General features: G+C 46.1%; 2 protein-coding genes across 2 annotated transcripts in view; both read right to left on the bottom strand.

Annotated features, from left to right (window-relative positions):
* Positions 1 to 14,170, bottom strand: part of LOC119441521 (mitochondrial intermediate peptidase) — a 495,739-nt gene that overhangs the window by 209,792 nt on the left and 271,777 nt on the right. The gene's annotated exons all lie outside the window — the stretch shown is intronic.
* LOC119441520 (short stature homeobox protein 2) overlaps positions 1 to 14,170 on the bottom strand; it is a 108,107-nt gene that overhangs the window by 63,956 nt on the left and 29,981 nt on the right. Inside the window, exons 2-3 of the mRNA XM_049662730.1 lie at positions 6,028 to 6,237; positions 4,254 to 4,471 (exon numbers count right to left, since the gene is read on the bottom strand). Of these exons, the coding sequence (XP_049518687.1) occupies positions 4,254 to 4,471; positions 6,028 to 6,237 (428 nt within the window). The remainder of the gene's footprint in view (positions 1 to 4,253; positions 4,472 to 6,027; positions 6,238 to 14,170) is intronic.

Raw genomic sequence — 14,170 nt, 5'->3', positions numbered from 1 at the left:
GCTGATGATAATGACGATGAACACAGAGGCTAACGAGTAAGGATAGGCATTTGTGTTTGCGACGGAAAAGGATTGAAGCCCTGGACTCTGAAAACTTCCCAGTGCGCCGAGAAAGAGACCATCTCCTCTTCCCTCGCCCTATTTCGTATAAGAGCGGAATGCTAAGGAAAAGAATGGAAGAACAGTTCGAGTTACGGGCCACAATTATTAGGCCGCATGCAGTTATGAACACAGTTTTTCTCATTAGTTGCGTCTGTCTTTTATAGACGTAAACTCTTTTATTGAAGGAAGAGAGATCATGCCTGCTCTACAGCATGCACTTAGAAAAGGGAAATAGAGGCTGTCGGTTTTGTAAAAGATGGCATGGCGAGATTTCCACGGTGAATTGTAGGCTTAACCTACAGATACGCGCCTTATGTGCCTCCATGCCATGACCAGTTCGTTCTTCTGAAATTGTCTTTATACAAATATTCCCGTGCTTCCACATGATGAAACTGAGGTCGCGTGTATGTGAATCTGAATCTTCGAGCTTATCCATGCCTGTGTGAGGTTGTATAGTTAGTTGTCTGTGGAGCACTTGCTTTTCTCGTCACTTTCTTTTCCTCACTTTGCAATGATGATTAACCGGCGTCCCCTAGAGGCGTCAATTAACGATTATTCTTTATGTCAGAAGGATAGTACAGAAAAATGAGCCAGGTGTATTTATTGTATGCTGTATAGTGGTTGCATTGAGCTATGGAACTTAACCTTCAGTATTAACGTATAGAGAGGAAGATCTAGACGCCATATTTGAAGACTCTGGACTAATTAAGACTGCCTATGGTTTTCATTAAAGTGCACCGAATGGTCGATACACCAGCGTTTCCGCATTGCGACTACATCGAGCTGGTATGGAACCCGCTAACTCGTCCCAGCTAGAAACGCTAGCCAATGCACCACCACGACGGGTGCGATGATAAACAAAAGAATGACCGCTGACTCCGTTTTTCAGCATCGTTGGGCGTTAAAGTAGAATAGTTCGTAAAAAAATTAATCAATCTTTTTTTTTCTATCAGAGCCGTCAGCATGGCTTATCGAGTAAAACTTTCGAGGCCGCTGTGGTTGCCTATTATGTTTCTGAACATTAGTGCATGACGTTAAAGTAGCACCTTTTGTTGTTCCTAATGCACACTCGCATCCTGACGCAAAGTTGGAGAACTAAAGAGGAAAAAAAGAAAAGAAAGGGCTACCGAGAAATATTTTACCAAAGACGAACATCGAAGGAAAGGCTCGATACGCCGCCAAAGCTACACGCTCCATAATAGCTTCGCTTGGTCATGACGCGCAATGTTAGTGGTACAGTACCTAACACCACAACACGCGCGACACGCACATTTTGCACGAATCTCTGAATGAGGCCGATGCATTAAATCTCTACGGAGGGTCCGCAGCAGGCGACCATGCTAATGCAGCTCCCTTCCTCTGGAAGCATAACGCGCCGAACAAAGCCACACCATGCCCCACTTTCTATTCTCTTCATTTACACTTTTTTTTTAAATCATCGGTGTCACGTGCCCGCTTAAACCGTGGGTCGGGGTGACAGTGTGCTCCAGCCCGCGGGGTTTCTCGGTAATCCGCATTATAGAAGCGGTCCTTTTCAGAGCTCTCTCACACGTGTCCACATATCCTTTTTGACGGCCAGTCGGCGAGCTGCGAGATGTAATCTGCAGCACGACACGGTCCTTGCAGAAGCTTATAGTGCTGCGTGCAGACGGCAGGTTGTTGCCGCGGTGCCTTCGACAGTACGCGTTCGGTTGCTCGTGCAGCGTGGGCAAATGAAAAAAAAAAAGGGCAGGGTAAAGCAAGTTGTTTCTGTAAGTAAGGATAAGTACAGGCTGTTTGATGATGAGATTTCAGTAAGAGCAGATTGCATTCATGGCGGGCGAGCTTAATGGGCGCACATTGCGAGGTTTACTGCATCTGATGTGGGGACCTGATAGAACCGATTAGCCGGTCCAAGAAACTCTTTAAATGCAATAGTATTTTTTCCTTTTTTTTTGTCATACGAACGCTTTGAACCGAAGCAATGTGCTAGGTTGGCATTAGTGCGTGTTCGATGAAGATTGTACTTTTTGTGCTCTATTATTGTGTAATGTATACTTAGCTATCGCTATTATTGCTTCGTATTTTGGGCAGAACTAGAGTGTACTAGAATAGTTCTAGTACACTCTAGCAGAACTGCGAACGTATTTTCCTAGCCTCGTTGCCACCTTTTAGGCATTTCTTCTTCTTTTTCTGTAATGTTTTGCACCGCTTTTCCCGGTACCGGGAAGCCAACCAGAGATATCCTCTGGTTGACCTCCCTGTCTTTCCTTTGCCTTTATCTCTCTCTCTTTCGTACCTGGTTTTATGTAAAGAAACGGGCGCAAATTGTGCTTGGCCGTGGGCAGCTAGCGGAATGGAAGAAGGGTCATTTTCTTCCGTTCTTGATCTCCATCACTGTGCTCAACTGAGTGTGGATACGTTGCTCTTCGAGTAATCCGGTCAGAAACAGACCTATTTAGAATAGCGAACTGACAAAGTTGGCAAGAATCTGATGAATAGGATTTGGCAGCAACAGACAAAGTAGCGAAAAAGAAGCTGCGCTCGTTTTATTATGTTTGTCTGGTTCCGAGACGCCATTACGTCAGCTTATCGGGTTTACGACCGATTTACATAACCAGATAAGCATAAAAATAAAGTGGCACTCCGAATAAAGCGACAGCCTCACGAGTTAGTTACAACAAAAATTTGCCTCGGTTTTTTTTTTAGTTTACCCGGCTTCTTTAAGACAAGTTCGATCCTGCCACTATAACAATGTTCAACCTTGTTGCAGCTTTTTATGCCAATGTGTGTTGTACAGCCACGGACCACCGTAAAACAAACTATACATGTCAGCAACGAACTGCAGCCGCGCAATAATTCCGTTACCAGGCAAGCAAGCCGCGGCGTTCGTCGCTCGCTCTCACTGCCTCAGTCGATTCAAAGCTGACTACGTGTAGTGTCGCACACTTAGCGCTATGTTACCAAACGACAGAAAAAAAAAGAAGCGAGATGCGAGAAATAAACGGCGGGCGCAGAAGAGCCGACCAGCCAGCAACAGTGTTTCACTTGGCACCACGCTTCGCTTCGCGATCAGCGCCCAGTCCAGTGCTAGGCGGCGGGAAAGGAGGCAGGAGGGAGCGTCGTCCCGAGGACGGGACCGAGCGGGGTTCGAGGGAGAACGCGGAGAAGAAAGCGAAAGGGCAGGGACGACGAGGCCAGCCATATTAGGCCATCTTCGAACGCTCTCACGCTGATGAGACGGCCCGTGGGGGTGTATGGGACGGATTATGACCGCCTTGTTGACTGTCACGCGTTGCTTTTATGCGCTGTCGTTGTCTGTGCCCTTCGGCACCTTCGTGACCGTTAGGCATGGTGATCGTAACGGCGAGCGCTTGTAAGCAGCGGTGAGCTTGGTCGCGGCGATGCGTTTTCGCAATACGAAGCAGCTCGCGAAACTCGCGCACAAATCCCTCGCGGCGTACCTTGAATGCGCCACGATGGCAGCGCTCTTGGAACTCTACAGTACGTTCCCCCTGATTGGACCTCGTGCAGAGCATACGTCATCTGTTCTGAAAGTGGACAACTGGACAATACCGAGAGAAAAAGAGAGAGAGAGAGAGAGAGAGAGAGAGAAATAAAGCAAGTTTGAGGTGCGTGATGAAATACTGGTGCGAATTCACGTGATCCACTGTGGCGTCCCGAATCGGCAGGGCGCATTCTTTGGTTGTTTCCATCGAGGCAGGCCCTTTCATCAGCGTCGCCCAGACGGCGACACTGCTCCCTATAGAGTGGGCTTCCACATTTGGAGCCACTGTAAATATGTAGAATAAACCCTTTTTTCTCTCGCTCTTACTCCCGGACGTGCTCATCCCTTTGGCTGAAGGATCACCGGCATAAACGCTACCCCGAGTCCCAACACCACCTATAGGGCAGATTGCCTGACCGAGGTAGCACACTCGGCTTTCTCACGTTGGCTCTCAAGTTGAAGTACTCAGGAAGGTCAGGGTTTTTCCTTCCCAACGAGCGGTGAATTTCGCTACCGACGCTTAACTTACATCCATAATTAAGAGTTTACTGCCAAGAGCCCGCATATCTGTTGTCGCTGTCAAAATAAAAAAAATTATAAAATACAATAAATACGAAATTCAGAGGGGAAAAAAAGGCAAAGCAGTAAATAGATGATCACGCACCTGAACCCTGGCCTCGGACAGTCCTAGCCTCTGGGACAGCTCTTCACGCATGAATGCGTCCGGATAGTGCGTCTCGTCGAACAGTCTCTCCAGCTCGTTCAACTGCTCCAGCGTGAAGTTTGTGCGCGATCGACGCTGCTTGACCTTACTGCTGCTGCTGCTGCTGCCCCCGCAGCCGCTTCCACCGCCGCTGCTGCTCCCGTTGCTCACGTTGCCTCCTGTGGCAGCATGAAACAGCTATCGTTAGGCGTTAATTTGGAGCGACGAGAAATAGAAAAAAATTTCAGACTACAGTGATTCCTTGATCGTTCTGACCCAATAACTGCGAGCAACAGTTACAAGCTTCTGGTTATACAGGATGCGTTTACAGAGATTCTCGCGTGACATTCAGATGAATGCTCCATTCTTCTGGAGAAACGTTAAGGACACCCGAAGAAAGCCCCGTGAAACTACTCGACAACGCTGTAAGAGCTTTCAGCACATGTCTTTAGAATAGCTCACGAGCAGCTTCAGGAAAGGCTCTTGGGCGTAATAGGGGATCTATTACGCCCAAGAGCCTTTCGAATGATGTCATTACACGCTTTCGCCATAATTTTTAGTGACATTACAAGCCTACATTAAATCAGGTGTAATTATTTGCTGGAGCCGAGCAGGGTTATTCGCTGTGTACCACATACTCTTCGTTTCACACAAATGAGCGCGAAATAAGTTTCATGACAGCATCATTTTGCTCATTCTGCACGTTTTCAAATATGGGAGGATGACAAAACGATGCCAGTAACATTTGTTCGCTGGCACAATGCGGCCCTAGCGTAGTGGCTATGACGCTTGACTTGAAAATCAGTGGTCGTTAGTTTTATCCGAGATACAAGTGTTTGGATATCTCTTTTATGTTATGGCAGGCTGGGGTGCCTGAAAACAAAGCGTGACAAACTATCGAACAGACACAGTCAGCCAATTTCTAGCTGAGAGCTGCTTCTCAGAGTAAAGAAGTGCCTTTGAGAAGGCGCAACTTATTAGCCCATCCGGAAACTGCCCCAAAGTACGCAAAAGCGCACTCCGGCAACGCCTTACGCTCGCACTTGAACTGCCTATATACGAGAAGTGCATAGCAGCAATATAGAAGCTCCTGCATTCGTCCACTCCAGCCCTTCTCCCCTCCTTACCGTGCCTTCTTCTTGGCTTTGTTCTACAATCAAGCTGGATTTTCATCATTAATTATATCACTCGTCGTTACAGGTGATATCCTTTTTGACGGACTCCAGATATACAAATCCGAAGTATAATTCCGCGACTTAAACTTGCGTTGTTTGTTTCTTTCTTTCTTTCTTTCTTTCTTTCTTTCTTTCTTTCTTTCTTTCTTTCTTTCTTTCTTTCTTTCTTTCTTTCTTTCTTTCTTTCTTTCTTTCTTTCTTTCTTTCTTTCTTTCTTTCTTTCTTTCTTTCAATTTTTACTACGTATGGTCTCCTAGCTGTCTTGTTCTACAGAATTAATAAATCTGTAGTGGGCATTGCAGATCGTAGAAGATAGTTCGGGAGGCCTTGGAATGGCGAACTGGCTTGAACGCTGGTAACGCAAGGCTTAATGTCAAAGCACTAGACAATTAAAGGTTATTCGCCCTGGATCTTAGGTTGCTACAGATTGGTGATCCGGACGTCTTGAACGAAGGAACAACGAAAATCAAATGAAATCACTACATGAGTGATATGACCCATTTGTCTAGCGCTTATATGACAAATTGATGTAGTCACTGAATAGGATAAAGTGCCCGAACCGTTGCTGCCGGCGGTGCAGGCCGACTCCTCCTTGAGTCTCGGCGGCCCGGAACCGATTGAAAGAGGAGGAGGGTGGTGCACGTCCGACTTCCTTTCTGACGATGGCAGCTCCGGCCGGCGAGGAGGCGACGATGATGCTGGTACCGGCGGCTGACCCCCAGGCAATGCTGCCAGCTTGCTCAGACCATCGGGTTCCGGAGAGCAGCAATCTACGGAAAGGCGTCGAACAAATATAACGCGAATATTTGCGAACAATCATCATCATCATCATCATCATCAGCCCATTTTTATGTCCACCACAGGATGAAGGCCTCCCCGAGCGTTTGCTTTGCAATCCACACCGCTCTCTTCCCTTCTCTTAACGTTACGCCTAACATTTTTCTTTCCATCACTCGTCGCGTGCTCTTTACCTTGTTTTGAAGATTCTTTGTTGACCTCCACGTTTCTGCCTCATACGTTAGTGCCGGTAGAATTCAATGACTATACACTTTTCTTTTCAAGGATGGCGGTAAGCTGCAGGTCGTGATTCGGTATTGGCTACCACATGCACTCCAGCTCATTTTTATTGTTCTGTAAATTTTATTCTGGTGATCAGGGTCCCCTGTGAGAAATTCGCCAAGACAAACGTACTGTAGCCCAGATTCTATAGGCTGACTGACAACGATGAATTATTGTTATCTTGCCGGATTACTGAATATTACCTTCGCCTTCTGTATATTAATATTCATCTCTACTCTTGCACTTTCTCGGATACTGTCCTGAAGTCATGACTAGCGCTGCTAAATAAGACAAGGTCATCTGCAACACATTTTCCACTTCTGTTTCGCTATTGTGAGGAAGGTATTGCTCACAATTTTCATGAGTAATATATATATATATATATATATATATATATATATATATTTCTGCTCCTGGACAGACCATCGTCGCTCTTACCCGACTTATTGACGTCGTTCACCATCTCCGCCAAACTTCGGCTCATCATCACGACCTGAGACCATCGTTGTGGGGCTTTGGCTCGGGACAATAAAGAAGAGACTTGCAACCTAACTGTTGTCTCACAATATATATATATATATATATATATATATATATATATATATATTGCAATTTGAGAACAATAACCGTCTCCAAATAATGATGGAGAAATCTTGTAGATCTGACGCCCATGTTGAAACCTATGCGAAGATAACTCTTAGTATAGGGTTTAATGAAATGCTATGCGATAAACGCGATGCTTACAATTGTTTTTGTTTACGTGCCACGAAACATGTAATCTCATGCAATGCTTGTCTTTATGCACCGCAAAGGCCCCAACATTAATGCTATGCATTGTTTACGCTCACAATCTCTGCGTAAATGCCATCACCAATTCATACGGACTCACACAGCGAGACATATAGCTTTTCGAGGGAACAAATAGTGAGGATAGGCACGGAGAAGTACAACACATATGCAAATACGTTTAGAGAGAAAGAGATATGTTTATTATAAGAAAAAACCTGAGCGGTCGGGCTGAGTTGATGTGTTCTAGCCTGCTAGTAACGTTGGGGTAAGGAGAGCAAGAGGCGAGGGGGAAGGGGAGGTTGATGATGATGAAGATTAGAAGGCCACGAAAAATTTGCTTTAAAATAACTTGTCTGTCTCAAATCAGGTTGTTCATCATCATCGGCATTACAATGATCTTCATCATCATCATAATTTATGTCCACTGCAGGACGAAGGCCTCTCCTGTCTGACTGTCGACATCCAGAAACTCCTTGTCGGATATAGCCTGCTTGCAGGGCATCCATGCTATTGCCTATATGACTGCGGAATGCAAAATGGCACAGCGATGCTCCACTGAGAAATTTCGTTGCTTGGTTTCTCCCTTCTTTCGGTCACATGACAAGTGATTATTGTGGAGATTACGTTCAGAAGCTGCACACTCATTGGAGGGATCCGCGTTAATCTTGGGCACGAACGAGGGGTCTCAGGGCTTAACGTGCGCCTAAATCTATACCTGAGAAAACTCCTTTTTAAGCATAAAATGTTTTAGCTGCCGTTGTCGGTGACCTTCAAGTGACCTTGAGCCAAAGTCCAGAGCCGTTATCCGGGCATTCAAACCAGAACATCCGGGCATTGTTGCGAGAACAAAACGAGATCATCCGGGCAACCAGTCAAAACTTGAGAAAATGCGGTCTCTGGCTCCCAACCCTTTGTACAGGCCCGAATTACATGGGCTAGTTACTGCCCAAACAAGTTACATGCCTGAACGGTTTGAAATATTGTACAATGCAAATAATGCTTCATCCAAGTAGCAACCAAGACATGCTGTCTTTTCTGGGCCTTCTCAGACCACGGGTAGCCTACATCAAGGGGTTGCTTCCTGGTACACGCTTCCCGGTGTACGCGGCCAACTTCCCGTGAGACTGCCCAAGCCAACTGTCGTTGACAGCCGGCGACTCCCAGACCTTCTATACCATCGGGGCCAAAGTGGTTTTAGTCCGCAATAGGCCTACATCACTCATACCTAATGAAAGAGTGTGCTTATATCGAGGAAAGTAAAAGAATGTTGTCAAATATATTGAAGAATGACAATATAACAGAACGAAAGTTGAAATAAGACAGACAAGTAGTTAAAGTGCTTGAAATTCAGGCAAGTGTGGTACATTTGACAGATATCTATTTGTCGATGATGAGGTAATTAATCGCGAGATGTGTAATGAGAACCGCCAGACATAAGTAACAACTTTCTCTGGTGCCATGAATGATCCAAACAGTTATATTCCAACAAATCACACTGTAATCTGCGCCTTCGGGCAAATTGAGTGAACATCAACTCGCAAACAAAGTAACACATTGTTTCAAGGCCCTTCGATGTCTCTATATTTAGACGTCACTGTATAATTCGATTTCACGTCGAATATTCCTACTCACCATCCCTGCCATTTATCATGTGAATAGTCATGCGTGTATAGCACATTGTCCTGAAGCAACCAGCTGTGGCTTCAAAAAGCAAAGAGCTGCCCTTCGAGTTGTAAAAACAAATTTTATTTTTATGTCTTCCTCAGCCATTCAGTAAAACTCGAAAACAAGTTAATCCCGTATTTTTATTCACGAGTTAAGTCCTCTCTGAATTTTTTACGTTCTCTTTAGAGGTTTCTTGGCGGGTGTCTGAAGTTCCAGCTTAGCACCATACTTTACAGCGTTGTCATGTATTTTACTTTCATCACTACATCATGTTCCGACGTGGCTAGTGCCCCGCCTGCTCGCTTTGTAGCAAATCGGTAGCCCTTTCTGGCCCGTGTGTCCCCATCACGGGAAGTGAATGATGCAGATTTTCGTTACCCTTCATCTCATATCGACAGAGAAGTTCGGGCGTTATCATCACGTACTTCTTGAGATTGGTTCTCGATATTGATGTGCGAAGGTCATGCCTGTGGTGACACCTATGTCACTGCAGCTTGGATTGGAGTAACTTCAGGCAGCACAGGCCTAGAAACACTCTTCTTGGTTCGTGGTAGCTCACGCCTAGGAACGATTAAATCGCCCATTGCCGTACACAAAAGCATGAATGAGCCAGAACGCTCATTTAGCAGATGGAATGACGCGAAAAGCAAGGACATAAAGATACATGTCCTTCTTCAAAATTGACACACGTCTTTTTCAAAATGAATACAGTGTACACTACGAGTTCTACAGGAGCTTGGGTGTACCTTCTATGCGTCTTTGTGTCTTACTTATTTTGTGCCATTGCACATGGTATAAACACGGACGTCCTTGGTACCAATTAACCGAAGCTTCAGTACTATTGCAAAACGCGATTGCAAAACACGAACGTGTTTTTAAGCGTGACCTTGTCGGTTCTCAGCTGCTCGCGAGAGTTCGCGTCTCGCGACCATTGAAACGCTCTTTGACGTTGACAAAGGAACACGTCATAACGCTTATGTAAGTACTTCTAGAGTCTTAAACGCACCTTTGACAATTGGTGCTGGTCATAGGCATATGGCTAAGGAAACATTAACGTTTCACTTTCAATTTGAGATTTCTATAAGCTTTTGAGTGGCACCTGGTTTTAAGGTGTTTCACAACAACCCGACATGCAGGCGTTTTGAGAAAGTTCTCCACCATCGGGAAAGAACTCAACGGGCGGAGTTGGGAAGCATCGCCATAGGTACCGATACCGGCACCTATGGTGGTGCCGGTCCCTACCGACATCGCCGAGACCCGATACGAAATGCCACTGAGGCCTACGCCTACGATTAGCTCGGTGTGACCACGTGAGTCACGCAGATTGGAACCATCGCCAACTATGCACGCCTCTTGCTCACATCTTTGTGACTTTTCATTGTTCAGCTAGCTTGGTTCAGTAATCATAGCCCTAATCATTTTTTTCTCCGTTCCTTTACTGTTGCAAGTACCTTATACCAGTTACTAATGTAGAAAGTTTTATCCCTGACTGCAGGTAAATTCAAGAAGTCGGCCCTAATTGGTGTAGCCATCTGAACCACGTGACATAACACGTGATCTCTGCCTCCTGCGCAAATGTATTGGTAAAGTTCGTAAAAGCGCAACGCAAGACGCAGACAATAGGAAGTAAAAACGACAACATGGCGCTGACTCTCCATTGATATTTTATGGAAGAGTCGTCTAACATATATAGGTGTCATGATCAAAGAACCATGACATGCGCAAGACACTTGTGTTGCGCTGTTACCAACCTTACGATGAATCCTAACCAACTGGCCCAACTTGCCGTCTTGATGCAGTATATGGCTAAACTACTGAATGTGCGTTTGCTTGCCTGATAGAAGAACAATATGACTGGTTTATATCAGCAGTGACTGCCCAGAACGTATTAAGCTTGCCTGCCCGTTGATACGCCAATCCTAGTAGAAATTCGCATAGCTTTCTTTTTTTCTTTAGCTGCAACCATATTATTTTCTACCTAAATATAGTCTCTACGGTGTTCTCCTAAAAAAAAACTAAATTGTGGGGTTTTACGTGCCAAAACCACGATCTGATTATGAGGCACGCCGTAGTGGGGGACTCCAGAAATTTGGACCACCTGGGGTTCTTTAACGTGCACCTAAATCTAAGTACACGGGTGTTTTCGCATTTCTAATAGACTCCAGCAATAAAGACGCAGTTGAACAGGATTAAACTTTGTCACAGCCATGGACATGAGTGGCACGAGCAGCCTTTCCGGGGTTGTACCCCATACACAAATACAGAAGAATGTAAACGGGAGGATAGCAGGCAAATTAGTTCAATTGGTAGAGCACCGTACGCGTAATGCGGAGTACTACCGTATTTTCCCGCGCATAACCCGCACCCCCAATTACAACAGCCGGGAAGGAAAAAAAAGAAAGAAAGATATCCGCGCGTATAACCCACGGAAATAACTGCATGCAACAACGCTCAAATATTTGCAAAAACCGTCCATCCACGGATGTACGACTCGTCCACGTAGTACCGTCGGCCACCGGCTCTGTTCCACTCTCTTCGGCGATGCTGATAGAGCTGGATTCGTATACGACGGACGTGAACGCGGATGAATCAATCACTTGACATCTGACGTGAATCGGATCGCTTAGCAGGCGCAGCTAGCATTCACGAGACAGAGGATGACAGTGCAGCCGGAGCAGCCCTCGCATGGGCAACGGCGATTTCTCTCTCCGCCGTATCGCGAAGCGCTTCGCGTGGACCGAGGGAGCGCCGCGGGAACGGGTGACGTACGAGTTCGCCGGTGCCACGTGCACTATTCGCAAAAAGCCGACCCGTAAAGAGGAGGAGAATGGACGACCATGAAGGAGGGCAGAAGGGAGCTTCAACACGCAGTGGTGGGGAGAGGGTGGGATTAATCCCTAGGAGATAACGAAACGAAATGGCGGAGAACTTTTCTAAAAGGTGTGGCTACACGGCAACGCGCGCCGCGCTGCCGTGAAGCCAAACTGCCAAGTAAAATTCGCGTATAACCCGCACCCCAACTTTATTGTTAACGTTCTTGAATTTTCGGTGCGGGCTATACGCGCGAAAATGCCATATGTAGGTTCGGACCGGCTTCCGCCGGCGGCAAGAAGGTTTTTCGTCCACTTTATTTTCCCTTTTCACCAGAATCTGTTCATTTCAATTAAAAAGTAGGAGGAGGAGGAGGAGGAAAACATATATATATATATATATATATATATATATATATATAAAACAAGCAGGCCTCTTCCTGCTTGTGTTGGGAGGTGCCTTCAGTACAGGGCTCCTGCTGTTCTTGCTGTCTCCCGGGCCCGCCGCACCAGTTGTTGCTTGTCACGAGGGTCGGAGCTAGTCAGCACTGCCTCCCACTGCTCGGGTGTGGGGTTGGATATTTGCGGGGCTACCTCTATTTTGGGGCACGCCCATGTGGTGTGATCTAGGGAAGCGTAGTCACTACAAAGGTGCATTTGTACAAGTATACTGCAGGGTGTATTTCGTGCAATCTGCTTAAATGGGGGTATGTGTTGGTTTGTAATTGTCGCCATGCTACTGCGTCTTCGCGTGAGAGGGTCTTGTGTGGGGGTGGGTATTGTCGTCTGTTCAATCTGTGGTGTTCTAATATGGCGTGGTATTGTAAAGGTACGGGCTCCACAGATGCGGCCGTATCCCTCTCTTGTGGCGCCCGGGTGGCATGAGCTCGGGCTACAGCTTGCGCACGCTGATTTCCACGGACGGACTCGTGTCCTGGAGTCCATACTATTTCAACGTCGGGTAATTGAGAGGCTTGTTTGAGGAGTCGGTCGGCGATGGAAGATATTCTGCCTCTGGCATAGCTACGGCAAGCTGCTTGGGAGTTGGTAATAATTGTGACGTGTTCTTTGGTTTGACTAGAGGTGATGGCTAAGGCGATGGCTGTCTCCTCCGCTTCGAGGGCGTTGGCAGTGCGGACCGTCATCGAGACCACCTCATGAAGGTTAGGGTCGACAACGCTGACTGCCACGGCTGCTTTTCGGGGGTACTGCGCGGCTTCTGTGTATAGTGTGGTGGGGAGGTTACCGTATCTTCTCTGAAGAGAATTAAAGAGACCTCGGTTAATTTTTCATGTACGTTCCTGGCTTCGTTGCCAGTAGGTTTTCTATGATTGCAACTAACAACAATCGATCCCCTCTGTAATACTCTTCCTCTTTCATAAAATACCGTGTAGTGGTTTCGTATACGTTTTTGCAAGCAAGAAGGCTGTCCTTAGTTACTTCTTCAGTTTTCGAGCCCGAATTTCAATACACTGAGTTACAGGTAATCAGTCATCTTCTGGCGGAACAGCACTAAACGAACGGGAGAAAATAATCACCACTAGAACGTGTTCCTTGCCCCGTCAATTACCGCTGTTAATTTGTTACGTGGAATTTAAGTGTGGTAGAAAACTATGCCACAAGATGGAGGCCGGCCTTCATATTTGAGTGTCACGTAGCAATATGTTCCAGTAGGCTTGAAGCCAACTCGCCAAGTTTTTCTTGATATCTCCTTGTCCATGCAACCTCGTATAAAACAATTCGATACTGTTCGTCTTGGTATTTTGTCCGTCTTCATTATAAAACGAGAGTAAACGCGCCAAACTTCCAACTAATTTCTCAGGAACATCACCGACCACCCACTCATGCCCCCTAAAATTTGCAAAACGTGACGCTGCTTTGATTGTGCGAATTTCGACACTCATAGAATAAACCTTGCAGCCATCACTTGTGTTTTAAGTGCATGACGACGCAACAGGGGCTCTTCACCGCGGGTCATATAACCTCCCTCCCCCTCCCCTGCTCCCTCCGCCTCTCTGCCCTAGGCACTGTACGGTAAAAGCGGTCGTAATTCGCGGAGGTCACGTTTATTTTTCACGTGACCTTTATATTGGAGAGTAAAAACCCGCAACATTCCTTTCATAAACACAAGTCAGGAAGGCAGTAACGGTAGAACAGCACCATATTTAGAACATTTTTCTCTGTCATCACGCGGCTTTCATGCTCGAAGACTATCTTTTTATTTGTTACTTCTGAAACTGCAATGACTTCTAGTTTTTTTTTTTTTTTTTGGCGTGTACCACCTTTACATGCGTGGTCTATCACAATTTTAGCTTAGTGTAATATGCTTTAAAAAACCAAAAAAAAGAAACCATAAGGTGTCGTTTATTGCACGATAAAA

The sequence above is a fragment of the Dermacentor silvarum genome, chromosome 2, assembly GCF_013339745.2.
Source record: "Dermacentor silvarum isolate Dsil-2018 chromosome 2, BIME_Dsil_1.4, whole genome shotgun sequence".
In the NCBI taxonomy this organism is placed as follows: Eukaryota; Metazoa; Arthropoda; class Arachnida; order Ixodida; family Ixodidae; genus Dermacentor; species Dermacentor silvarum.
This window is presented reverse-complemented; position numbering and strand designations above follow the sequence as displayed.